A 26,585-nucleotide genomic window follows, 5' to 3' on the forward strand; every position below is an offset into this window, starting at 1 on the left:
ATTTGTGAATGAGATTTAATTATTATGGAGATATATTCGAGCTATGCGGCATGAGATGATCTTAGATTATGAGTTAGCGGTTTTATCATAACGGGGTCAATTTTGGGGTAATAGAAATGTTTATTTGGTGATAGATTGGGAATATTTGAGATCAGGGTGAAATTCTGGAAGTTTCGACTATAGTGTCCCCGGGGGTGTTTTCGGGACCCCGAGCACTAGGTTTTATTTGAGGTTACTTAAGCTTGAAGTAGCTTGACAGATAAGAACGTACGTTAGAAACTTCTCGTTCTCTCTCAAAACAGTCCGTTTTACCGTTTGAGCCTTTTTGAGGAAATCTTGAGTTCTGGGAGTCAGAATCAAGCGAGGGTCGAGGCATAGCGATCCTAGGAAAGATTAGAAGCTTCTTAACCGAAGGATTTGATGAGAAACAACCCAATCGAAGGTAATCTAAGTATGAAGTTTTAAGTTTTTTAAAGTTTCTAAGCTTAGAATTGGACTTTGTTAGTTGTTGAGTTTTTGGTCGGTTTGAGCTTTGGGTTTTGAGGGTTTTGGAGTATTGGGAAGCTTGGGAACTTTTATTTGATGATTGGGGAATGTTTGGGTATGTTTTTGGAGGATTTGGAGTGCTTGAAACATGTTTGGGAATGGCCCAGGGTTGGGGGCCGTGGCCCTGTTCTTGTGCGCCGCGGCCCTAGTTCGAAGAAGCAGGTGTTAGGAATTTGTCTTCGCTGGGCGCCGCGGCCCTTGATGGAGGGCGCCGCGGCCCTTGCCTCAGAGAACCCTGGGGGCCGCGGCCCAAGGTGCTAGGGCCGCAGCCCTTGCCCTGTTTTCACCCCGTTTGCTCGTTTTGACCCCGGGAACTTAGCTATGGGCCTCGGGAGTGTCCCTACTACTTGGATTAGTTTGGATTGATCTCTTGGGGGCTAGATATTGGTGTGGAACCTTTGATTATCATGTTATTAATGGTGTTCCATATTTGGTTATGATTAGGTGACCGCTAAGGGTTTAAAGGTTGATCATTCTCAAGGATCATTCTTATATTGGTACTAGCTCGAATCTGAGGTAAGAAAACTGCACCCTGTGTATATGAGACATGCATGGTTATTATTGATGCATGTCAGTTGATTATTATGTATGAGACATGCATGGTTATTATTGATGCATGACGGCTGATTATTATGTATGAGACATGCATGGTTATTATTGATGCATGTCGGTTGATTGTTATGTATGACATGCGTGGTTATTATGATGCATGTTGGTTGATTAATGAGTATAACATGCGTGGTTATTATTGAAGCATGTCGGTTGATTACTATGTATGACATGCATGGCTATTCTTGATGCATGTTGGTTGACTATTAAACGTGACATGCATGGCTGTTATTGGTGCATGTTAGATTGCTGGATTTATTGCATATGATGCAAGAGAAACATGTGATTGGGACATGCCTTATATACTGAGTATGATATCGTTCAGAGCTTGAGTCTCTGTGTTGATGCATGGCCCTAATAGTACTAATACCTGTTTAGTAAGCATGCTAAATACCTCGTTTAAGGATATGGAATATGTGATATGTGATTGGTGGCATGTCTTACTAGTGAAAGACACTGAATAGTCAGGGACCGACTCTAAAGTCGAGAATCACGCATTGAATGGCTCTATGGCATTAATGCTAGACCGACCCTAAAGTCGAAGAACTTATAAGCGCTTGCCTGGTCTACGACCAGATGACTATAGCCAAGGTATATGACCTCGGTGACCGTTTGTCACATGGCTAAGGGACGTTGTCCATAGTTTCGACTCTAGAGTCGTGAGGAAGGTTATGTTGGTGACTAATCACCTTGCACCTGTCCTAATCAAACTTAAGAAAGAATCACTTATCGGTTAAGCCCTGGTGACCCTATCGTCACATGGCTAGAAGGAGCGATGCTCATTATTGTGACTTTTGGCTATTGTCACATATTTGCTTGGACTGATAGTCCTGAATGATTATTATGATCGTTGTTGATATTATATCATGCCTTATTGGGTTTTCTTGCTAGGCTTCGGCTCACGGGTGCTACGTGGTGCAGGTAAAGGCAAGAGGAAGCTGGACCATCCTTGAGTTGGAGAGCTTAGGTGATAACGTGTACATATGCAGCTGCTCGTCCGCCACGGCCGAGGTTTAAAATGGAACTAGGGTTGAACCCTGATTTTCCGCTTAGAACGGCCTGTTGTAAATATTTTCTGTAATAAACTCTGAAATTATATTTTCGGGATCCCAATGTATATATTAAACGTTTTACTGAAACGTTACATCCTAACCAAATTTTTAATCCCTAAACCGCTAATCATACTTAGTTTCACGATTTTGGCCAAATGACTCGATTAGCGAGTTTAGCACTGTTTACAAGGCACACCGTAACGGTCCCTGGAGTTGGGGCGTTACAGATGCACTCTCCTTAGCTCTCTTAGGATGCATTCTCCTTAGCCTCCTAGGATGCATTCTCCTTAGCTTTCCTCGGACCAAGGTGCACTTGGCTTGGTTATGACATCTTTCAAGCAGTCCAAATTCTTTGTCAGTTTACCGGGTCACTTTATCACAACATTGAGGAGTCAATGTATTTATTGACTATTTAATGTGTCTTTTATGGACCATGTACTGCCATTTGTCACCTCTATTGCCACATCATTGATCTCCAATTTTTGGGTATAACAAATGGAAATGAGAATAATTATTCAAATTATCATATTATCCTTTATAACATAAATATTTGTTACTTTTTTAAAATGATAATAATGACATTTTACATATTTTGGTTGTCTTTTTATTGAATCCTTCAAAAAATGGAAGGATTGAATTTTAATAGTTTGGACGTAGAGAGTCCCCCTCCATCTCTCCTCTCACTTCATCTCTCTTTCTTACTAAACAAGAGAATATCTTTCTCCCTTCATCTCTCTCCTTCCACTCCTCTCCATCCACCCGCCTCTCCTCTCTACCAAACATAGTGTAAGTGTAGAAATGTAACGCCTTGAATAGTCAAGACCGCTACACTGTGTACTTATAAAAGTGCAAGACTTACTAATCAAGTCATAATTTAAACCGTGTCACTAAACAAGTATATGCTAGGGTTAAAAAGGTTTTGGTCTCAAAAGTATCGTTTTATATAATTAAGTCGTTATATACATGGGATCCCAAAAGAAACAGTGTTAAAAAGTTGGATTACAGACTCCCAAAATAACACAAACATCTGCTAGCCATACTAAGGCAAAATGGTCAATCTCTGGGTCACGCGTCCCTGCCTAAACCTCAACCGTGGCGGCTGAGCAGCTGACCATGTACATTCCGCGTGCAGAGCTCTCCCAATCAAAGCTGGTCAAGCTTGCCCTTGCCTTTACCTGCACCACGTAGCACCCGTAAGCCAAGGCCCAACAAGAAAACATATGCAATATAAACAGTAATAACAGATAGTAAATTCACTAGCATAAACTCTCATCAAATAATCCACATTAATCGTTCAGCATATATTCAAAGTCATGGATGAAATTAAACACTTATAACATTTATATCACATAATAATCAGGGCCGACAACTTAGGCCGCACCCTTTATTTACCCCACTGACTCCGGCCCGCTTAAACTGAGCTCAGTGCATATTAAGCTGTCCTCGGCTACCAGTGGCCGAGCCGCGCCCTGTGCGCTAGTGTAACCCTTGGCACCCTTAGGCTATTGGTACACTAATTAGGTTGCATGGCATAATAACATCTTTTCAAGCATACTCAATAGGGAGTCCTTAGTCCCATTTCAAATATTCAATCAGGGCAGTTTTCTTACCTTCAATCTCTACGGTTTTGGATTACGAGCAATGCCCCTCAAGCACGATCCGTTCCCGAGCCTAAGCCTTTATCACCTAGTCACAACCAAAGCATAGGGCCTCATTAATACTCAAGTTAGGGTTTCCGGTTATAAAACTAACTTCCGGGAAAACAAATCCCACCAAGCACGGTAGTGGAATGGTTCCCAAGCTTTCTAGGCTTGATCTAAGTCCTTAAAAACCCTAAAATATCAAGTGAGCAACCAAGGGCTGCGCCCTTGAAGCTTAGCCGCGACCCTAGCCTCAAAACATAACCAAGGACCACCTTGGAAAGGACACGCGTCGCGGCCCTTGCATGGGCGTCGCGACGCTCACCCCTAGTCGAGCCTCCTTGGCTCATTTTCAACCTAGGGCCGCAGCGCTCTAGAACAGAGCCGCGACCCTTCCATTCGAACCCAGAATTAGCACCATTTCAAAGCTCAAAACCTCAGCCAAAACCTAAGTTCCCTAATTCAACACCCAACATTACCACAACTTATTAAACAACTTGTGCTATACACTTCAACAGAAATTCAGTCAAAAAACCCATAGAAATCTCACTTTCAATCTTTGAAGCTCTAAGAACATAAACACCCAATTTAACCAGTCAAAAACTCAAACCCAAATCATTAATTCATGGAGTAAAGCTTACCTTATTAACAGATCCTTTCCTCTATCCAAAACACAGCTGATTCCCAAGTTTTCCCAGCTCAATTCCACCCTAACCATCAATTGAATAATAACCTCAATAATCCAGCTGAAGCTTAAGGTTAAATTTCAGAAAACACATGGACTAAACCCTTACCTTAACCTTGATTTAGTTCTTGAATAAGTCTTGAGCTAAGTCTCCAAAATCCAGCTTAATCTCCCAATAATTTCCTCAGATTTTCTCTGTTTTCCTTTGAATTTTTACTCAGCTTCCTTTCCCTTGTTTTTCCTTGAGAATGAGAGAGTAAAAGGTCAGCTAACAAGAAATAAGCCCGGTTTATATTTTTTCCTAAAGGCTTCCTAACTTTTGTCTTACTCGTTAAGTTAATCCCAAGGCTCGGGGTGCCAGAACCGTCCCCGAGGCCAAAACGGTAAAATCCCTCAATATTTCCACCTAGACATCCTACCCTCAAATATATCTCCATATATTTATTTTCATGACCCGATAGTCAAAATCACTACCCGATACCTAAAGTACCCCTGACTTGTCCAAAGTCATATTTTAAGTCCCGTTGTGACTTTTCCCGTTATCTGACCCTAAGATCGCCTCGAGTCGTGCTCTGCAGACCTGCCCACATAATAATGTAATTCTCACATATATCACATAATATCATCAATTATCATATACACATTATTAATTACATAATTACACATTTAAATCAATAATATTCATTCTAATCCCATTTATGCCCTTCTGGCACACTAATCAAGACCATTAAGGCTTATTAGCAAATTTGGGCCGTTACAAGAATTATGATCACATAGTGTGATTTGACAACTCCTTACCCTCTCACTACCCCATGGCCAACCACCTCTCTCAATTTACCCTATTTTTTCTATTTTAAATAATTGCTAAAACTAAGCCCAAAACCACTTACAACAAGTGGTATTTACCCATTTTATAACCATCATATCAATTAACTTTAGGGCGCATTTGGAAAGCCAACCTATAATTGGAATTTGGTGTAATTCGAATTAATCACTCATTTTGGCGTATTTGTCTGATCATGTAATTACACAATAACTTAATAATTTGAGGTAATAGTTGAGGTGTACTAATTACACTTTCCAATTCTCATAGCCCCTATGAGAATTTGGTGTAATTACAAATTGATATCAATTTTAAATATTATTTATTACATAATATTATTTTTTCAGTGTATTTTCTAATTATTTTGCCAAACATGATATTAGAAATTTATAAGTAATTACTACTTGACATCCAAACGGACCTTATATTTTAAAAAATAGTGTAATTACTACCATATTAACTGCATGAGCTAGTAATTACACAGTTGTTTCCAAACATACCCTTAATTTTAATTCTTACTTAGGGTAAATAATTAAATTATGTGTGATACTAAACTTTAACTTATATGTCACATGAATTTAACTACCCTAAAGTTTACTAGTGGAATTTTAATTTATCAAGTAATTTCCACAATTTAGTTTAATAAGCATTTTCTCTCTAAAATCCAAATTAAAATTATTTCCAAGAATTTCATTAAATTAAAAACTTTAAAAATCTTGACTTGCATCTATTGTGATTGAAAAATTATATGTGGAGAGAAAATAAGTTTGACCCATTTGACTCGATATTTTTTTTTTGGATTGAGTTAGTGAATTGGCTCATTTATATTCACTATATCATTAAAATTATTAATTTATTGTTAAAATATTATTTGTTTTTTTAAAGTAGAAAAAGAATTCCTTAAGAAAATATAACATAACTTATTCATTATTAATTGATGTTAAGAATTTTTGTTTATTGTGTTGATATTTTGTGATGAATTATTTAACTAATCAGTTTTATTTTTAAAAAACTTTATATAGCATATTAATTAAATGAGTGAATCAGATTGATACAATCAAAATATAAAATAAATCAAATATGTAATACTAATTATGTCGATCAATAAGGAGTATGATGAATCTAGTTGATAGGCGAACACGATAAATTAAGTTAAGATTGAGATTTTTTGATACAAAATATAAATGAGTCGGGTTAGAATTCTTCGTACAACACAAACACGATCACATTAAAAATCACCCCTAGTGTTGTATGTTTAGCATAGCATGGTGTGCTCTCTACGTGGTTGTACTATCACATTAGTAATTATATTATGATAAGAATTTTATTCATGTATGATACTTATCTGAGCTTCAAATTGAGTATTTATCTAACGGCTACCTTAGATTAATTAAATTCTGTTATGTAAAAATGTGCACTCCTCATTGGATGATGAAAGTAAAATACCAAACACGAATAATAAGTTTATGTCTAATTATACAATGGGCTCAGCCAGCCTAATTGCTCTAAACCTCGGCCCATCTATTGGCCCATTGCACTGAGATGACACTATAGCTATCCCATGGATCTAGGCCCAAAGTTGTTGTTAATTATTAGAGATTTTTATATAAAATATTAATTTTCGTTAAAAAATTATGATTTTACGGTCAATTTTTCTTTCATTCTAATTTTATTGTTTTAAGGAATTTTTTTACACTTGTCTTTTTTATTTTTTGGGTTGTTTTTAGGGTTTTTGTTTTTTTTTTATGTTTAGTTGTTATGAAATATATATATATTTTTGTTATCTTTTAGTTTTTTTTTTGTTGTCCAGTGAGTTGTTTTCAAGTTACTATTAAGCTGTTTTTATTTGTTTTTTCTAAAATTCGTATTTTTTGTAATTATAAAACTTTAAAAATCTTATTTTTGAAAACTTGAGTGCATATATTAAAAAATAAATAAGAATCTTAAAAAAGTAAAAAAAAAACCAAAATAAAATATATTTAAGAAAAAATCTCTAATTATTATTATTATTATTATCATTATTATTATTATTTTAGGGAGCCATTGTTTTTCAACATGGAAGAGTTTACCTCTTATTATTATATAATTTTTATAGATTGTATGTTCTTTAAATTATTTTCTTTTCATTTTTACGGAGTTTTGGTTGATCAAATTGTCAAAAATTGAATATATGTTGTATATATATTATGTTTATTATATGTTTAGTGGCATATACAAGAATTATACATTTGAAAAATGAATATGGTATTTTTTCTAATGTTAAAAAAGTACTAAAAATTTGTTTTTTTTTTAAGGATTATTTCAATTTAAATTGTGAAAATAAACAATATAAGATACACATCTAACATTGTAAGTAAATCTAATGGACAACAAAAATCCACTTTTGTCAAGGGAGAAAAAGCAAAATTCATTAAATAGATTCAATAAATAGATGAGTAAATTAAAGTTGAAAGTGATTTTCTTCACACTACACGAAACCACCATATACTTAAGTCAAGTTTTATGAGACAATTTAGCACCTAAGAAATAGACATAATCTTTAATTAATTAACCTAATAATATAGTTCAATTCAATCTACTAATTAAATTCGACATTTCAACTAGAATTTGACAAAACAAATACAAATTAAGACATCTCATGAAAAAACTAGTGGACATTTGTTTGAACACATATACAAATTAAGGAATTGATAAACCGATACTTTTAAAATATAAAAAAAATTACATTATTACTAATTTTTTGCCATTTTGGCCAACATAATTACTATTTACTACATTATTTAACTAGTTTGGTAATATTTTATTCGAATTGCCATTCCTTAATGTCACCCAAATTAGTCAAGCATAACATAAATTACAAATATCAATAATCTTTGACACTATCAAATAATATATAAGAAAACAAATATTCTTTATAGACATCGATATTACTCGAGTGAGCAAACTAGCTAAAAAAAATTAACGACATCATTTTAAAAATAATGCTAAGAATATTATATTATTTATACAAATAATGTTAAAAGATACATAATATGGTGTTTCCTAGCATTATTTTTAAAATGATGTCGAAAATACACAATATAGCGTTATTAGTGGCAGACCCAAGATTAACTATAGGGAGTTATTTTTTTAAATAATAATATAATAAACCAAAAAAAATTAAAATAATAAATTAGATATATATATATAAAAAAACTCGCTTATTAGATTTTGAACCCTTGTTAAGGTGATTTATATATATCAAATTACCTATACATAAAAATCTCATTTGTCAAATATTAGCTTCAATTAAAAATATATACATTGATTAATTAAAATACATATGTATTTTTTTTAGTGGGACCGACCACCCATACTCGTCTCTATGTGGGTCCGCCCTGGGCATTACTATACTCATTCAAGTATGAATTTCATTTGATAATTTTATATTATGAAATCTATCTATATTAGGCATGATGCTAATATTTTTTTTCATCTTAGTAAAATTTTATTAATTAAATAGACTTATTATATTATTTTATAAGCTTTATCAAAATTATATAATTGTAATTAGTTTCTTTTATTATTATTATTTAAGGATCTTGAGTTTAGAGTTCTTAAAGTTGAGTTTGACCTATTGAGGCCAAAATTAGCACATAAATTATTAATGTGTGGTGGTAAACACTTAGCATTTCTATTTATATTCAAACAATATGGCCTTAATTTTATTTAATCATGAGGAGTTTTGTTATGATCTAATTACGTAATTGAATCATTGAAATTTATATATATATTCAACAATTTTTTTATACGAGCTCCACTTTAAGCCCTACCGGTAGGACTTTTAGTGTTTCTCAACCCGTGAACAGTTTTTGGCGCGAATTTTTTTTATGACCGTGTATATTGTAGCTATTTAGAGCATCCTGCAAATTTTCAGAAAATTTCGAATAGTTTACAGTACCGAAAACTAGGTTCAAACATGTTGTTTTCTACCCTAATAAAAAAAATTAGTCACGAGTGCAACAACATGTTTGAACCTTTTAGGTACTGTAAATTATTTGGAATTTTCTGAAAATTTACAGGATGCTCTAAATAGCTACAATATACACGGTCATAAAAAAAATCACGCCGAAAACTATTGACGGGTTGTAAATATTGAAAGTCCTATCAATAAGACTTAAAAAAGTGAAGTCCTTAAACTCATAATTAATTAAATAAAGTTAAAACTCATCACAAGTATACCAAATTCAATATTCCTCGATCTCTATAGAAAGATAGAAAGTTAGTCGTATTCCTACACTCCCTAGAAAGTAAGTTTAATTTGAGAACCAAATACATATATATATGTCGTTATCAATTTTAAAGTTGAAAACGATTAATAAACTATTATATCTATATACTATATGCATGACTATATATATATATATACTATTATATTTAGATAGGGTGAAAAGTGAAAAATGTTTCGCATGCGTATACAAACACCAAGAACAGGAAAAGAAGTAGTTAAAATTGGAACCAACCCATGCAAATAATGCAATAATATCGATATATATATATATATATGTATATGTATAAGTCTTTGCAAAACAAAATCTTTTGGGGACCATCTAAACCCTAGTAAAGCAGAGCACCAACCCTAAAGTTTCTTTCTCTCTTGTCTTGTCTCTTTTACATCTCTGTCTCTCTGTATATTTTTTATATATATATCGTAAATATCTTGTCCACCACACACATATATATATAATTAATATAAACTTTGATATAAGGATAAGTACGTAGTTTTGGTAAAAGCACCAAAACCAAACACCACCTTGAAGTGTATATTTTGACTCCATCGATATCATTGTTGTGCATGCTCATATATATATATATATGAATGGGATTGGCTTTGTTTATTTGTGGTGGATATTCGGTTTGTTTCTCCAAGATTCTTCCTCCTCGATTCAACACCCTAGTTTATATATAAATGATTGTATCAAAATCAACTTAACTTATTCATACTACATAGTTTAATTCGAGTTGTTATATATATAGGCATTGATTTAACTCACGAATGTAATTTTGGTATTATGTGATATTGTATTATAATGAATTGTGTTTTATATCATATTTTTATATAGTTTTATAAATATATAATATTTTAATAAAAATCAATGTCAAACATGTTACTATATAAAAATATGTTATAAAACATAATTCATTATAATACAATACGATATATAATACGGGCCCCGTCGATAATAATATATGGATCTCACCGCTATAAGGTATTAGCGGCGGGCAGTCCGCCGCTAATAATCTGTGCGACCCACCGCTAATAGACGTTCAAATAGAAGCCCGGGAAAATTCCCGCACTTTTCTTCTTTATTATTAGCGGCGGACACTCCGCCTCTTATAGTAAGTGGGTCCGCTCCTAATAAATCTGTTAAATAAAAAAAAATTAAAAAAACATTATTAGCAGCGAACTACTAGATCTGCCGCTAATATCCCTCTTATTAGAGGCGGAGTTAGGTCCGCCTCTAATGCCTCCGCCCCTAATATATAAATTTCTTGTGGTGGCATATCACTACTATAAAAAATGCTTTTTAGGACTTGCAAAACGCGAATCCTCTTTTTGAGAGCCTTAAAAACTAAGGAGTCCTAAAAGAATGTTTTTAGGGCTCCCATTTCGTGTCCTAAAAGACCCCGTTGAGTGCCTTTAAAAAAACTAAAAATTTATTATATAATATTTATAATATATTAATATACATTATAAATAATTAATTAATTCTATTTTTCCTAATATATATTATAAATAATTAATCAATTGCTTTAATGCATTTTTAATTTGAGAAATTAATCATAAATATATTGTCTCTTCACAACACAAATTGTTCACAGTAATGTAAAATTCTGCATCAATTCCAAAATAGATTAGAATAACAATAAAAGATAGAAAAAAAACACACACGAAGATTATTCTACAACAAAATAGGAATTTTAAACAAGACAAATTTATAAAACATAAGATCACTTGAAAAAATTAAAAACAGGTCGAAGGAGAAGCATTTCCTCCCAAAACATCCAACAATTAATCAGCAATAATCTTCATTCTGTCAAAAAAAAAATATGTGTGTGAGATAGAATGAAACAATAGAAACCTCGAACCCCTCGACCACATAGGCACAACCCAGAATCCCCCGGCCCTACTGCTCATAGCCCCAACCCCGACCTTCAAAAACACAAGGAAAGAGAGAGAATCTTACTCCAAGGGCTGACCCTCGCCATTCGTCTGGAGCCACTGTCGTCGTCGTTCGTCCCACGCCACTGTCGTTTGTCCCGAGGCCCCTCCGCTCAGCCAAAGCTGCAACCGCTCCAAGCCCCTTCGTTTGTCCTGAGCTGTTGTCGTTCCGAGCCCTCCATGTTGCCATAGAGATTGATAGATGTAGTGTGAGAGAGGGAAAGACATCGACAAAGAGGGAGAGAGAGAGAGTGATACGATAACAGGGAAAAATGAGGGAGATAAAAAAGGGGATAATAATTTAGGGTTATTAGAGAAAGTGGGCTTCGCCCATGTTAATTTTTTTTAAAATTTAGTTATTAATAAAAATTTATTTTTTTTTCTTTTATGATTTAATATATAATAAAATTTTTGTTAAAAAAAATTATTCAAAATTTTAAGACACACATAAGTTTATAGGGCTCGCACTGCATGTTCTAAAATAAATTCTTTAAGAATTCTCAATGAGTGTCCTAAAAAGTCCAAGAACTTTTGTTAAAAAAATCAAATTTTTAGGACATACATTAATTTTTAGGGCTCGCACCGCGTGTCTTAAAAGAAATTCTTTAAGGACTTTCAATGAGTGTCCTAAAAAGTCCATGAGCTATTTTTAGGGATCGCATCTAGATGAGTGCCCTAAAAAATTATCCTAAAAGCATGTTTTTGTAATAGTGTATGCATATTATTATACACATATATAATGTAAATATATACATTAATGATATAATTACATCCCTGATATAATTAAGTAATAAAATAATTAATTTTACTAATAAATTACATAATTGTTACTTATATATAGTATAAGGTTCAAAGAGACAATATATATCAAGAATAATTGATATATATATACATGTAGTCTCTTACATTTGTTCAAGAATAATTGATTGACATTTTTAGGTTGTTTTTGTGCCAGAACTACTCTACAAATAATTATATATATATATATAAAAAAAAAGTTTATTTTTTTTAACCCATTTGATTCAATGTATCAGACATATATATCAAAACATATATTTATAATTTTATATATATATATATGATATGATGATATATGAAATCTAGATTATCGAGGAGTACTGTCGGACTCTAATTTTCTTATGCTGTCTTCAGCAAAATATATTTATTTGTATAGTTGTATTAGTTTAATTAGTTGTAACAAGTTTTATATATTATTATAGAATATCATGCCATTTTGCTTCTTTTCCGTGATATAATTATATATATATATATATATCGCTTTCAAATGGTCTATTTTAATTAATATTTACAGAGGGGGTAGTACATGTAACATGCATATTGTACATATTATAATTTTCTTATAGATAATATATTATGACATTATTATTTTACGTTTTCAAATATATAGTACACAAACAGTAATGACATAAATATATTATGACATTATTATTTTACGTTTTCAAATATATAGTACACAAGCAGTAATGAAGAGTTGATATATCTCTTCTATATAATAACGAAAATTATTAATTTTAAGAGTTTTTTATTTTTTTTAATGTTAATTTTAACGAAATATTTTTATATTTAACATAATATTTTTATATTTAATAGTAGTTTGTAAACACTTAAATTTAAATAAAATAAAACAAATAATTAAAATATTAAAATAAGTATTTTTTAAATATTTTACAATCATAATTATTTAAAAATAATAAATAATTAAACAAATTAAAATAAGATATTTTTAAGATATTTTACAATGATAATTATTTTTAAATAATAAATAATTAAACAAATTAAAATATGATATTTTTGAGATATTTAATAATAATAATTATTTAAAAATAATAAAATAATATGTTTCATATCTTAAATAAAATTTAATTAAACTTAAACTCACTTATTAAAATAATATCATATTAAACATATAGTATAATCTAATGTGAATTAGCAACAAATTATTATTTTTTTTTTTAAAAACTAACAAGGAACTTAAATTTAAAATTCACGTATCATATTTAATATTATATTAAAAATATAATATACAATATTTTATTGTCACTCCTTAATTCAAAAACTAAAATAAACTTAAACTTAAACAAAAATAAATAAATTATTTAATTAATATAGAATATTTATTTCAAAATTTATATGACATTAATATAAATTTAATAAATTTTATAAATAAAACTAAGCAAACGTACATATTACACGTTGTGTGTATCTAGTATATACATAAAACAACTTTGAAATGTTTTTAATATCACTAATCAACAATTAATCAACAATTAATCTTACTATAAAGAGTAATAATATATATATATATATGTATACATAAATATATAAGTGTGAAGCTTGTGAAAAGTAGTAAAACATCACTTTCTTAATTTATTGAGGTAACTGCAAAACAGTGACAATGTGGTGGAAAAAGGTAACAAACATTTTATTGATCTTGGTTAACATCTCTATCTCAAGCACTGTATTTATTATCTTACTATATAAATATAAATATATATTTTTAATTTATTCTTTAATTTAATTCATTTTCTTTTAATTATATATATATGAGAGAAGTAATCAATCAATTTCTCACCTTCTTTTTGGATCTACAACTATTAGGTGACAATAACAGCTTACCCTTTGATTACAATGACTAATAATCTAATTAAAGTTCCAAAACTATATATTATTGATGAAAATATGTATATATATATTAAAATATAAATTAATAAATCAAAGAATGACTTAGGGTGTGTATTGAGGCATAATAGGAATCTGGTAGCTTATGTTTCTAGAAAACTTAAGGACTATGAGCAACGGCATCCCACCTATGATCTTAAGTTAGCAGCAGTGGTGTTCGCACTAAAGATATGGATACATCACATTTTATAGAGATATAAGTGTAAAATTCACATCGATCATAAAAGTCTGAAATATTTTTTTACTCAGAAAACTTAGTTTTTAAAGCTCTCAAACAAAGGACTCACGCCTCGTAAGTCCTAAAAAATATTTTTTGTAGTAGTGCATTGACCAGTCCAAAAGTGGATCATTCCACAAAAATAATTAAATTAATATATAGAAAATCCTATCACTGTGAAAGTTCAATTTATAGTTGGAAAAAAATTCCCTGCAAGAGTGCCTAATAATATATATATATATAGATATAAATATAGTAGTATATTAGGCACAACGACTTTGGTTAAGGAGATGAGAAAGAGGGTAGAAACTCTACGTAGAAGAAAAATCAATAAAAAAAAAAGTCATTTTTCAATTACAAATTTTTAATCATATCTAAAAAATATCTACAATAAAATAAAATATAAAAAAATAACTAGATCCAAAATCAATTTATTGGTACTTGTTACTTGTCGCACACTTCTTTTTTGGAGTGGTGATTATTTGTCATTTTTGAGCTGTATTAGACTTGATTATTTATATTGATATAAATATATATATATATATATTCACGAATTGAATCTAGTAAAGTTGAAGGGATTAGGTTGCTCCACGACTTTTAAATATTTATATATATATATAACTAGATCTTACTATTATTTATATTTTACAAAAAAATAATTAATAACCTGCAATTTTTGTATATATAGTCATCTAAAATTCTTGTTAATAAATATTTAATTTTTATGTTCTTATTCAATTTTGTAATTACGAAATACACATATATATTTTATATAATTATTTAATTTTTTGGTATAATAATGCATGCATATTGCAAAAGCACACGTGAATAAATCTAATAAGTAGCTAATAATAATAACAATAATAATAAATGGTACTATATGGTTGCACTAATAAATATATAGCTCAGTATTGTATTTGTAAGACAAAAAAAAAAAGAAAAGCAAGGAACTGATTTCCTACGTACACTGTGTATAATGGCCCCGGCGGCCTCTCTATAAAATTAATTTCATCTTATAACAAAAACAAAATAATAATAATAATAATTGAAACACTGCAGAGCTGTAATCACTGTATAATCACGTACAAGATCATCATATATATATACCTATAACTATATATATTCATCTATCTACGTCTGTAATAGTTTATACATACATTATATATATATATATAAATCATGTGTCAAAGATTGAACTAGAAGCAAATGTTGATCATTGTATATAGCTTATTCTATGGTGTTATATATGATTAATTGAATCGAATTAATGCATGTTATATAATTCGTAATTGTGTTATAGGCTGTTTGCATATATAACATTTGGTACTTTCTATCATAAATAATTATTAAAAAATTTCTAGGTATAGGAGTATCTTGTTTGCCTCTATCGGTAGGGACATTTATGTTTTTCGGTATATGTAACTCAAATTTTTTTTATAACCATATCCTACTAGTTTTAAAAAAGATTTAAATAATTTACGGTGCCAAAAATAATATTCAAATAGTCATCTGTTTTTTTTTATACGCATGTAAAACAAACTGTTTGAACTTTATTTTTAGCATCATAAATTATTTGAATTTTTTTAAAATTTAGTGGAATATCTACTATATCTACAATGTACACTATCAAGTAAAAACAAATTAATTATAATTTTTTCACGTGCTGAAAATATAGATAACCCTATCCTGTAAGAGCAAACTTGATGCTCCTACCAAAAACACTTTCATTGCCTATTATATAATTATTGATATATGCACAATTCATTGCCTTAATATAGTAAAATTGCAAAATTGTCAAACGTGATCTATGTAATATTAAAAAAAATAGTTGATATATATATTTAGGACAATTCTTCTAGGGGCTTTACTTTAAGCTCTATCGGTAGGACTTTCAGTGTTTCTCGACCCGTGAATAGTTTTCAGCGCGATTTTTTTTATGACCTTGTATATTGTAGCTATTTAGAGTATCCTGCAAATTTTCAGAAAATTCCGAATAGTTTACAGTACCGAAAACTAGGTTCAAACATGTTGTTTTCCACACGCATAAAAAAAAATTAGTCACACGTGCAACAACATGTTTGAACCTAATTTTCGGTACTGTAAACTATTTAGAATTTTCTGAAAATTTGCAGAATGCTCTAAATAGCTACAATATACATGGTCATAAAAAAAAATTGCGCCGAAAACTGTTTACGGGTTGAGAACACTGAGAGCTCTACCGGTAGAGTTTAAAATGAAACCCATATAGGACAATTCCGGCATATTTATTATAAAAAAATATATATTAATTGACTTTTGAGCCAACATGAACAACTTAATTACAATATATATTGTTTTTTTTTTACAATACATATATACAAATTATGTTGTAACTAGTCTGTGGAAAAAATTGGATATTATAAAAAAAAATTGTTGGTTAATTATTTATAATATATATTGCTTTACGCTATGTATATTAATATGTATTTTTTTTTCTTCGCCATATCACTAAGGAAAATAAATTTTAAAATTTACTTTAACAGTACATATTATTATCATCATCATCTGATATAACTGAAAGTGTGTGACCATTTCATTAACAAAAAAAAAAACTATATATTATAACAGCTTCTAGTTTGAATTTTCCTTTTTTAATAAAAACATGTTATAAATAATAAATTTAGTACAATAATTTTATGTTAATAATTATCCAACTTGAAAAATTCTATTCCTTTATATATTATATTATCGATGACCACCTTTGATCAACGGTCGTAAACGATCATCTAATTTTTAATTGCTAATCTAAATAATTTTCAGCCATTGATTTTTTGATCTTGTCACTATATATACGTATGTATATAAGAGAATTAGAATGCATGCGTTGCTTTTTGATGTGACAATGTATTATATATAAAACAATATATATAATAATGTTGTATATCCATATTGATCTATTATTTGAGAAAATTGTGGCATACACTAATTATTATAACTGTCTTTAAATTAATAATGATACATGGTTTGAAAATATTGGGTATATATTGGCCACACACAATAGAATCATCATATATAAAAGAAAAATATATATGCAAAATATGATATATATATATATATATGGATTAGAAGATGCTCTCTCTTGGCTTTTAGGGGACAATTATTGTGTATGCTTGATAGCGATAATGCATACATATATTTTGACTATATATGTACTCCCTAAATTGGGATTTATGATCAAAACAATAATAATACAAAGAAAATGACATCTAATAATAATTATACTATACATATAGAAGTTTGCTATAAGGCGCACATGCGTCGAATTTTCAGATTTTGGGTGCATTAAGTTTGAGTTATGTAGGTTTCAGGTGGAGAAAAGTGGTACCGAATTCGGTCCAAATTTTTTGTTCAAATTCGGGTTTCATGTTGGGTCGGGTCGGGTTTCGGGTTAGGCTGAGCCAATTGAGCTTTGGGCCGAAAATGGGCATTAGTACAAATTTTTCAAAAATACCATTTTTTTTACACTTTTTTTAATTTTTAAAGTTTTTTGTTAGTTTGATTCAATTGATTTTTTCACAAATTGGGCCTTGGTAAATTTTTTGAAAAACATATAATCATGAAATGTATAGAAAATTAGAATTAGAAAAGAAATGTGATTTTTTTAAGGTTTCATTTTTTTTAAATACACGCGGTCACCCGAACCCGGGTGTATGTTAAAATTTAGAATCTGAATCCAACCCGACACATGTCGGATTCGGATCGGATTAAGTCCGAAATTAACGGGTTTTTCGAAAAACTGGGTTCTCAAGGTTCGGGTCGGACGGGTTTTGCGGGTCAAATGTTCACCCGTAGCTTGCTATATCTTAATCCACTTTCATTTTTTTATATTTAAATAAATTGAATATTAAAGTTTTTATTTTTGGTTTTCAAAATTTTAAATAGAAAATACATGTTTGCCAAATTTTATTTTACTATCTTTTTTAAGTAAAGAATTTTAAGGGGTGGTAGAAAATGTGAAAAGATCGAAAAGAGAAATGTGAAATATTTTATCCATAATCCATCAAAAAATGTAATTAATTATTTTGCACTAAATGAATGTTAAGAAGAAGAAGAAGAATTTTGCAACCTCGAGAATTATATATTATTATTTCATGCATGTCCGAAATAATATTAGATATATTTATTAATTAGAGCAAAACCATGACTTTTTTTCAGGGAAGTAAGTAAATCCGGGTAGGAATATTATGCATATGATCTCATTAATGATTTATAGATATTCATAAATATATTATATATATAATATATATTATATACATATATATTCATAAATTTATATTATATATATTCATAAATATACATAGCACTCAACCTGATGTCCAATATTTTAAAGCTACCTATATAACATATGATATATAATCCTAAATATTTATTAAATATATTAATATAAATTCAAATTTTATGAAATATCATCATTAAATTCAAATATTATTATAATAATATTTAATACAAAACTATATATTTAATAATATATTATGCAATAAAATATTATTATTACAATAATATATAATACATAATAAATACATTATATATAAGTGTCGTGTGCGCACAGATAATATGACGGTGTAAGTAAATAAGAAATTAGAACAATATTTTATCTCCTATCAAGAATAAAGAAGTTTCTTCTCCAATCATTGATGTGTGATTTGAATAATATCATGAATGTTTTGTACCTTAAATAAGATAGTTCTAAAATATTATCATATTATTTTTTTAAAAAAATCATAAACAATATTTTGATTTAATTTTTCTTTTAATATATTTATGTCATTCTTTTATATATAATATTATTTATTTATTTAAAATTTATATGACGATCATAAAAACTTAATAAAACTAATTAATAAATTTTCTAAATAAAACTAAGCAAACATGCATTGCACGTTGATTCCACCTATTAGTATTTATAAATATACACTCATCAACCCGATGTCCAATATTTCTAAGCTTCCACAAGACAATATTCTTAAATATTCAAAATTTACATATTAATATTTTCTATCAACAAACATGTGTATAATAGAGCTGTTTGAACCCTGATTTCGGTATCACATATTATTTGAAATCTACTAAAAATTTGTGGGAGGTCCCTATAACTACATCTTAAACATTCATCTAAAAAAATAGATTTGTAACTCATATATTTACCGAAAAATTCTAAAAGTAGTTATATGTAGTTGATAAAAGCAATCACTATTACAGTGGTACCCATACAAATATATGTATATAAGTATATTTATAAAAATTAAATCATAAACAAAAGATATTTTTTAGTTCCTAGTCGTCCAACTATATATACCAAACTCCACTCTCCATAGCCACAAAGCAAGAGAGTCTCCCTTACCAACCTTATAAATAATTCATATATTATTTATATTATATATATATATAACACTGTAATCCAAATCTTAATTAGTAAGCCCTAACCCTACCAAATTTGTTATCAATTAGAAAAATGATACATTTTTACTCTTAAGGGTAAGGTAGGTACTCGCTCATAGAGTTTACTTTGGTTGATTTAGTTATTTTAATGTTAAGTGAGTACATTTATTATTATTACTAATTTACAGTTTTTCAACTATTTAATAATATTCTTTCCATATTGACTGAGATTTTTGTGTTGCAGGTCAAATGTCACAAGATAAAATCTGTAGCATTAAAAATTATTACTTAGTAACTTTTCTAAAAAAAAAAATATCTCAAAAGATATCTTTAAATAATACAATTAAGTAAATATTCTTGCTATTATATTTTAAAAAATTTGTGTGTATTCATCTAGATGTTTCATTAAGATTACTAACCAACCAAAGATCATTGCCAAGATTAATTAATTAATTATTTGAAAAATTCAAGGGTTTATTTTATTATTTTTCAAAAGAAAACAAAACAATATAGGGTAGGTGACCATTTGGTACCCTGTGTTTTTGCAAAGTATTATTTTGGTATCCTCTGTTTTCAATAATGCTCACATAGTATCCTGTATTTTAAAATCGTACATATTTGGTACCCTAAACTCAAATTTAATTAATAAAATTTTACCAATTTAATCAAACTGATGTCAATTATGTAAATTCCAAATTTATATTTTATTTATTAATTACATATAACTGATGACAGTTTGATCATATTGACAAAATTTTATTTATCAAATCTGAGTCTAGGGTATCAAATATGTATAGTTTTAAAATACAGATTACCATATAAGCATTAATGAAAACAAAAGGTACCAAAATGATACTTTGCAAAAACATAGGGTACCAAATGAGTAAATTCCCAACAATATATGATGTTACTATCAAAAGTTTCAATTTAGTCCATATTTTTGTGACATCAATATATATATATTTATTTTTTTTAAAAGTTGGAAGTTTAATGGTAGATCACCTTATAAACCTAAGTCTGATATTACCATTTTACCATATAATTAAATTGTTAAGTTACTGTTTTGTTCAAACATAAACCTAATTAAACAAAGCAATATCTAAAAAGAAAGTGATTAACAATCCAACAAAAGGAGTTGCTTAATTCATCCACACATTTTTAAATATATCTTTAGAAAAAGAAAAAGAAAAAGAAAAAAAGTTACACATTTATTGTTGCCTGGTCATTCCCATAAATTTGATTTTTAGATGAAAAAAGTAAGTATAAATATTCCAAATTTACACATTTATTGTTGCCAGCTCCCATTAGTCTGAAATTTAGATAATGCTTTTGATCTAATTTTAGTAACTTTTCTGTTTACATGTGATGAAAAATTAATGAAATGTTGACCCAAACTACTTTATTTTCAAAATAAATTATAAAAATTTCATTCTAAGAAATAATTAATCTAACTTTTACTTTACACATAAATCTTTTTTTTTTCTTTATATCATAGTATATAATTTGAATTTATTTTAAATATAAAATAATAAAGAGAAAGGTGAAAGGAGAAAATGAAAGATGAGAGACATTATTAAAAAAAAAGGTTTTAGTATTCTATAATTGAAGAAAAAAATATTATAGTAGTGTAAAAGAAAAGAAAAAATAGAGATGAGAGTATAGTTTTTATAAAAAAAACTCTTCAAAAATTATAGGTTTGCAAAGAAATGTTTCAATATTTGGAAAATTATAACATTTCAAATTCATATATGGGTTTTATGTTATTTCTCAAATGTAACGTCCCACGTCACTATGGCTGCATTCTGGAATAATGACTGACCCTACAAACCAACACGAGTATTTCCAGCGTGCTTTGTCCTCACTCGCATACTTCTTGGGAAAACTTCCGAGGAAGTCACCCATTATAAGACTACTCCAGGTCAAACACGCTTAACTTTGGAATTATCAAGTAATGGGCTACCGAAAAGAAGATGCATTTTGTTGGCATAGGTAGTACACATCAATCTATTTAAGCCATCTTAAATTGTATAGTCTCATACCTACACAGTCTTAGAATCATCACACTTGACATTTCTTAGGCGATGTAGGATTACACAGCTTTTTCCCCCCTGCGGATCACAGGATTCTGACTGTCACATTAAATTCATAAGTAATGATATGTGTACTCCCTCAATATTACACATAATGATGTTCCAGTTTAGCCTAACCAATCATATTTATTAAAATTGAAACACTATTTTAAAAAACAGTACCACGTCATTGTGTATAATGTTTGAATGCATATTTTAAGTATCATGTTATTACTCTTTATAAATTTCTTGTAATATATATATATATTTATAATTAGCAAACTCACATAATAACAAAAAACCAACAACAACACTACCATTTCAAATAATTAATACATTTAAAACTATGATAGCTTTTTATAAAAAAATAATTCTAATTATTATATATTGAAAATTTAAAAACCTGATAAAAAGAAATTGTTGCAAAAACCAAAAAGTCAAAAAAAAATTTGGTATTTAGCCAATTTAAATATTAAAATATAAATAAGAAAAGATAGTATCAGTGTAAATTCAATTTTTTTTTCTCAATTTTTTTTTTTAAATGTCTAAACTCACATTTATATTAGAAAATATATATTAACATTGCCATCTTCTTTGTCCATATATAATCATAATATGAATAGAAAAGGGTCTGAGACTGTGACTCTGTAATGTAATGGAGCGTCTTCTCTATAACTATAACCATTAAAATTCTCTCTCCCTCTCTCTCTGTATTCACAGACCAAACCATCATTCGTCTCTCGAGACAAGCTTTCCTCGAACCCTTAAACCAAAAGCAAAAACAGATACCCTTTTCAGTCTTTTTGACTCTATCTCTTTTCCCTCTGGAATTTAGAGAGAGAAAGATAGCTTTTTTATCTTCTGCTTCTTCTTCTTCTTCTTCTCTCCACCTGGCTTCGTTTCGTTGTCACTTTATTATATACTGCTCTGCATGAAACAGAGTCTCTCTGAGTTCAAACTTTATTGTATGCCATGAAATACATTAGGACCAACAGCCTTAAAAGGCTCTTCTCTCTTAAACGACGCAGTTTGGAAGAAGCAGCTGTAGAGAAGAAAGCTCCAAACCCCAATGGTGAAGAAGACTGTGTTGGAGTTGTAGGAACCGAGTCTTTTCAGAGACCCATTTGGAAATGCTTCTCTTTTGAAGAAATCTCCGAGGCCACCGATGGTTTCAGCTCAGGTTAGCTTCTTCTTCTTCTTCTTATAGTTCTTCTCTTTTTTCCGTTTTGGTTCTGTTCTTTTGAGATTATAATGGTGTTTTGTGATGTGGGTATCAGATAATTTGGTCGGAAAAGGAGGCTACGCAGAGGTATATAAGGGAGTTTTGAGAAATGGAGACGAAGTAGCTGTGAAAAGGCTCACGAAAACAGCTTCGGATGAGAGAAAAGAGAAAGAGTTCTTGACTGAGATTGGAACCATTGGCCATGTCCACCATAGAAACGTTTTATCACTCCTTGGCTGTTGTATTGACAGTGGTCTTTACCTCATTTTCCAATTCTCTTCCATAGGCTCTGTTGCTTCTCTTCTCCATGGTAAAACTTAACACACCAATTTTTTTTGGTTCTCTTATCTTTCTGGGTTTTCTTTCTTTTGTCAGTCTTCTGAGATTTTAATGGGAATTTTTTTGTGTTTAGGTGAGAATTTGGCACCTATGGATTGGAACACAAGGTATAACATAGCCATTGGTACAGCCAGAGGCCTCCATTATTTGCACAATGGCTGTCAGAGAAGGATAATCCATAGAGACATTAAGTCATCCAACATTCTTTTGACTACAGAGTTTGAACCACTGGTAAATTTTGCATATTCTTCTTCTTCTTCTTTCTTATCAATTTCATTATCATTATTATATATACCCACCCACCCTTGTGTTAATTTTGTTGTATCTTTTATGCTTTTTCAGATATCTGATTTTGGACTAGCAAAATGGCTTCCATCTCAATGGACTCATCATTCAATTGCTCCTATAGAAGGGACATTTGGGTACCAAAAAGAACACTTTATCTGACATTTTTTCAAAAGTTGTTTTTTTTTGGGCACAATTAAAGGATTAAATAAAATGTTAACATTGTTTACACAGGCACTTAGCTCCTGAGTACTATATGCATGGAATTGTGGATGAGAAAACAGATGTGTTTGCCTTTGGAGTTTTTCTATTAGAGATCATTTCAGGCAGGAAGCCAGTAGATGGTTCTCACCAGAGCTTACACACTTGGGTAATGAAAGAAAGTCCCCTTTTCTCCTTATGATTATACAATAAAAAAAATTGCCACTTGATCTATTCTATTATTAATTTGCCGTATTGTTTTGGTAAATGTCTAATATTGGAGTTTTCTCTTGGTGTTAGACTTTTGCTTGGTCTTGGTAACACAATATTTTAGCACATGTAATTGAACTGAATTGAATAATTGTTGATTATGAATTGAACAGGCCAAACCAATATTGAAACAAGGAGAAATTGAAAAACTGATTGATCCAAAGCTGGGAGGGGCCTATGATGTTACTCAGCTGAAAAGACTTGCCTTTGCTGCATCACTTTGCATAAGGTCACTCACAAAATGGCGGCCTACCATCACCAAGGTATTAAAAAAAAAACCCTTTTAATGACATACCATATATACATATACATATACATATATATGTATGTATATATATTATACTAATACTATAATAAACCTCTGCTAAATGGTATTTAAAAAATCATGATTCATATCAATAGAATAGCAAAACTTGTCGCTTTTTCTTGCATGGTATCTATCTAGGCCATTGTTGAGAGGAAATGATATTATATATATTATATATATATATATAACTTTGGTTCTAAACTTCTGAGATGCTTTCCTTATCAATATGGTCATATTATTTTTATAAATAGAAATGAATAAGAATATGTATAACTTTGTCAATAAACTATTGGCTCGTGGAGGAATATCATGGGTTTAGCTTAGTCTACATATATTGTGCCTCATGTTAATACAGTTGCCTTTAGTTGACTGACCTGGCCAGTAAGCTACATATAGTTTTATATATATGATATACCATATTTGAATTAATATTTGTTTTCTTCAAATTATTTATGGTGGTTTGCCTGTAAAATGACTTTGTACATCTCTATCACCACCCAAAGGTCTTATATGAGACTTAGATTTGGTATTTTTTTTTAAAAAAAAAATTGTTTTAGTCTTGATTAGGGTCATTCATTTCAGTTTTTCAAGCAATTTCTTAATCAGAAAATACTCTATCCAACTAACCCCTAATACCTATACATAAACTAAACACATAATACATATAATATATGAATATGGTTCTAGCTTTCATGTACTTATAAGATTAAGTTATGGTCACTTCAATGATTGTGAAAGTGGGGTCCTTTTTTTGTCCCCATATTTAAGTTTTTTTTTTAATTTTTTCAACCCAATAATTACTGAACTTGTGGCCCTATTTTACTGGTAATAAATCTCATGAAAGCCTGGATTTTTCACTGTCATCCTTTGTTTCTTTCTCTTCAAATTTGGTCAATAACTGTATTACCATAGTCTAAGTACTTTTTTACTTTAGTGAAAGTATCTACCACAGTACTTAGTTGTTTTTTTGGTTTGAATTTACAGGTTTTGGAGGTTATGGAAGATGAGGAGATAGACCAAGAAATTTTGAAAATGCCAGAGGAGGAAGAAGAAGAGCAAGATGAGTTCTGGGGTTTTGAAGATCTAGAGTATGAAAGTGACAGTTCCTTCTCACTTTCTCCCCAAGATTCAGTCTCAACAAAAAGTTCTATAAAAGAGTAGAGTTAACTAACTATATATACACTTAATGGAATAGTTAAAAGTGGTTGTTTTATCAACATTGTAAATATAGATCCAACACAAACAAAATATTAGTATTAAGTCACAGCAGATTTGAAAATTGTCTGCAAGGAAACCCCACTTTCCTTTCCAATCAAACTTTTAATATATATATATATATATATATATATATGCGTGTGTGTGTGTGTATGGATGGAAAAAAGTTTCCTTGATGTGCAATGTTTCATCATGATTAGACTCTTGTGGAGTCAGTGTTGTTACAACAAAGCAATATATACCACTTTCTATGCTAAGATTAAGGAAATTCCACATAGAAAAGGGCCATGGATAATGATGTGGAGATTTGTCAAATTTTTTAACTTATATATTCATGTGTCGACTATAGCACATTTATTTTTTTTCTACAAAACTAATACATTTATTTTTTGACACCTGGATAGAAATAGTCTCAATTTTTTTTATATGACGTTGCGCATTGTAGCTATCTAAAACATCTTGCAAATTTTTAAAAAATTATGAATAAGTTATAGTACTGAAAACAGGGTTCAAACAACTTGTTGCACGCATGCTTATTTTTTTGTATATGTGTGTAAAAGTCAACTGTTTGAATCTTGTTTTCGGCACTAAAAATTATTCCGAATTTCTTGAAAATTTACAGATTGTCTTAAATAAATACAATATAGACTATCATACAAAAAAAAATTATCGAGACGTAGAAAACACAAACTAACTATACCGGTATTATAAAAAAAGTAGATAAATTATAGTAACTCCCTATAAATATATATATATATACATTTTTAAAAAGAAAAATGCATGCT

The 26,585-nt window shown here is 29.6% G+C and overlaps 1 protein-coding gene across 1 annotated transcript; it reads left to right on the forward strand.

The window, feature by feature from the left end:
* Positions 1 to 22,581: 22,581 nt before the first annotated feature.
* LOC133783155 (probable receptor-like serine/threonine-protein kinase At5g57670) lies at positions 22,582 to 26,057 on the forward strand. Its single transcript, XM_062222699.1, has 7 exons — positions 22,582 to 23,141; positions 23,239 to 23,493; positions 23,596 to 23,753; positions 23,865 to 23,944; positions 24,042 to 24,177; positions 24,392 to 24,541; positions 25,570 to 26,057. The coding sequence occupies exons 1-7, from the start codon at positions 22,934 to 22,936 to the stop codon at positions 25,744 to 25,746; spliced, it is 1,164 nt and encodes a 387-aa protein (XP_062078683.1). The 5' UTR covers positions 22,582 to 22,933; the 3' UTR covers positions 25,747 to 26,057.
* The last annotated feature ends 528 nt before the right edge of the window (positions 26,058 to 26,585 follow it).

The sequence above is a fragment of the Humulus lupulus genome, chromosome 6, assembly GCF_963169125.1.
Source record: "Humulus lupulus chromosome 6, drHumLupu1.1, whole genome shotgun sequence".
NCBI lineage: Eukaryota > Viridiplantae > Streptophyta > Magnoliopsida > Rosales > Cannabaceae > Humulus > Humulus lupulus.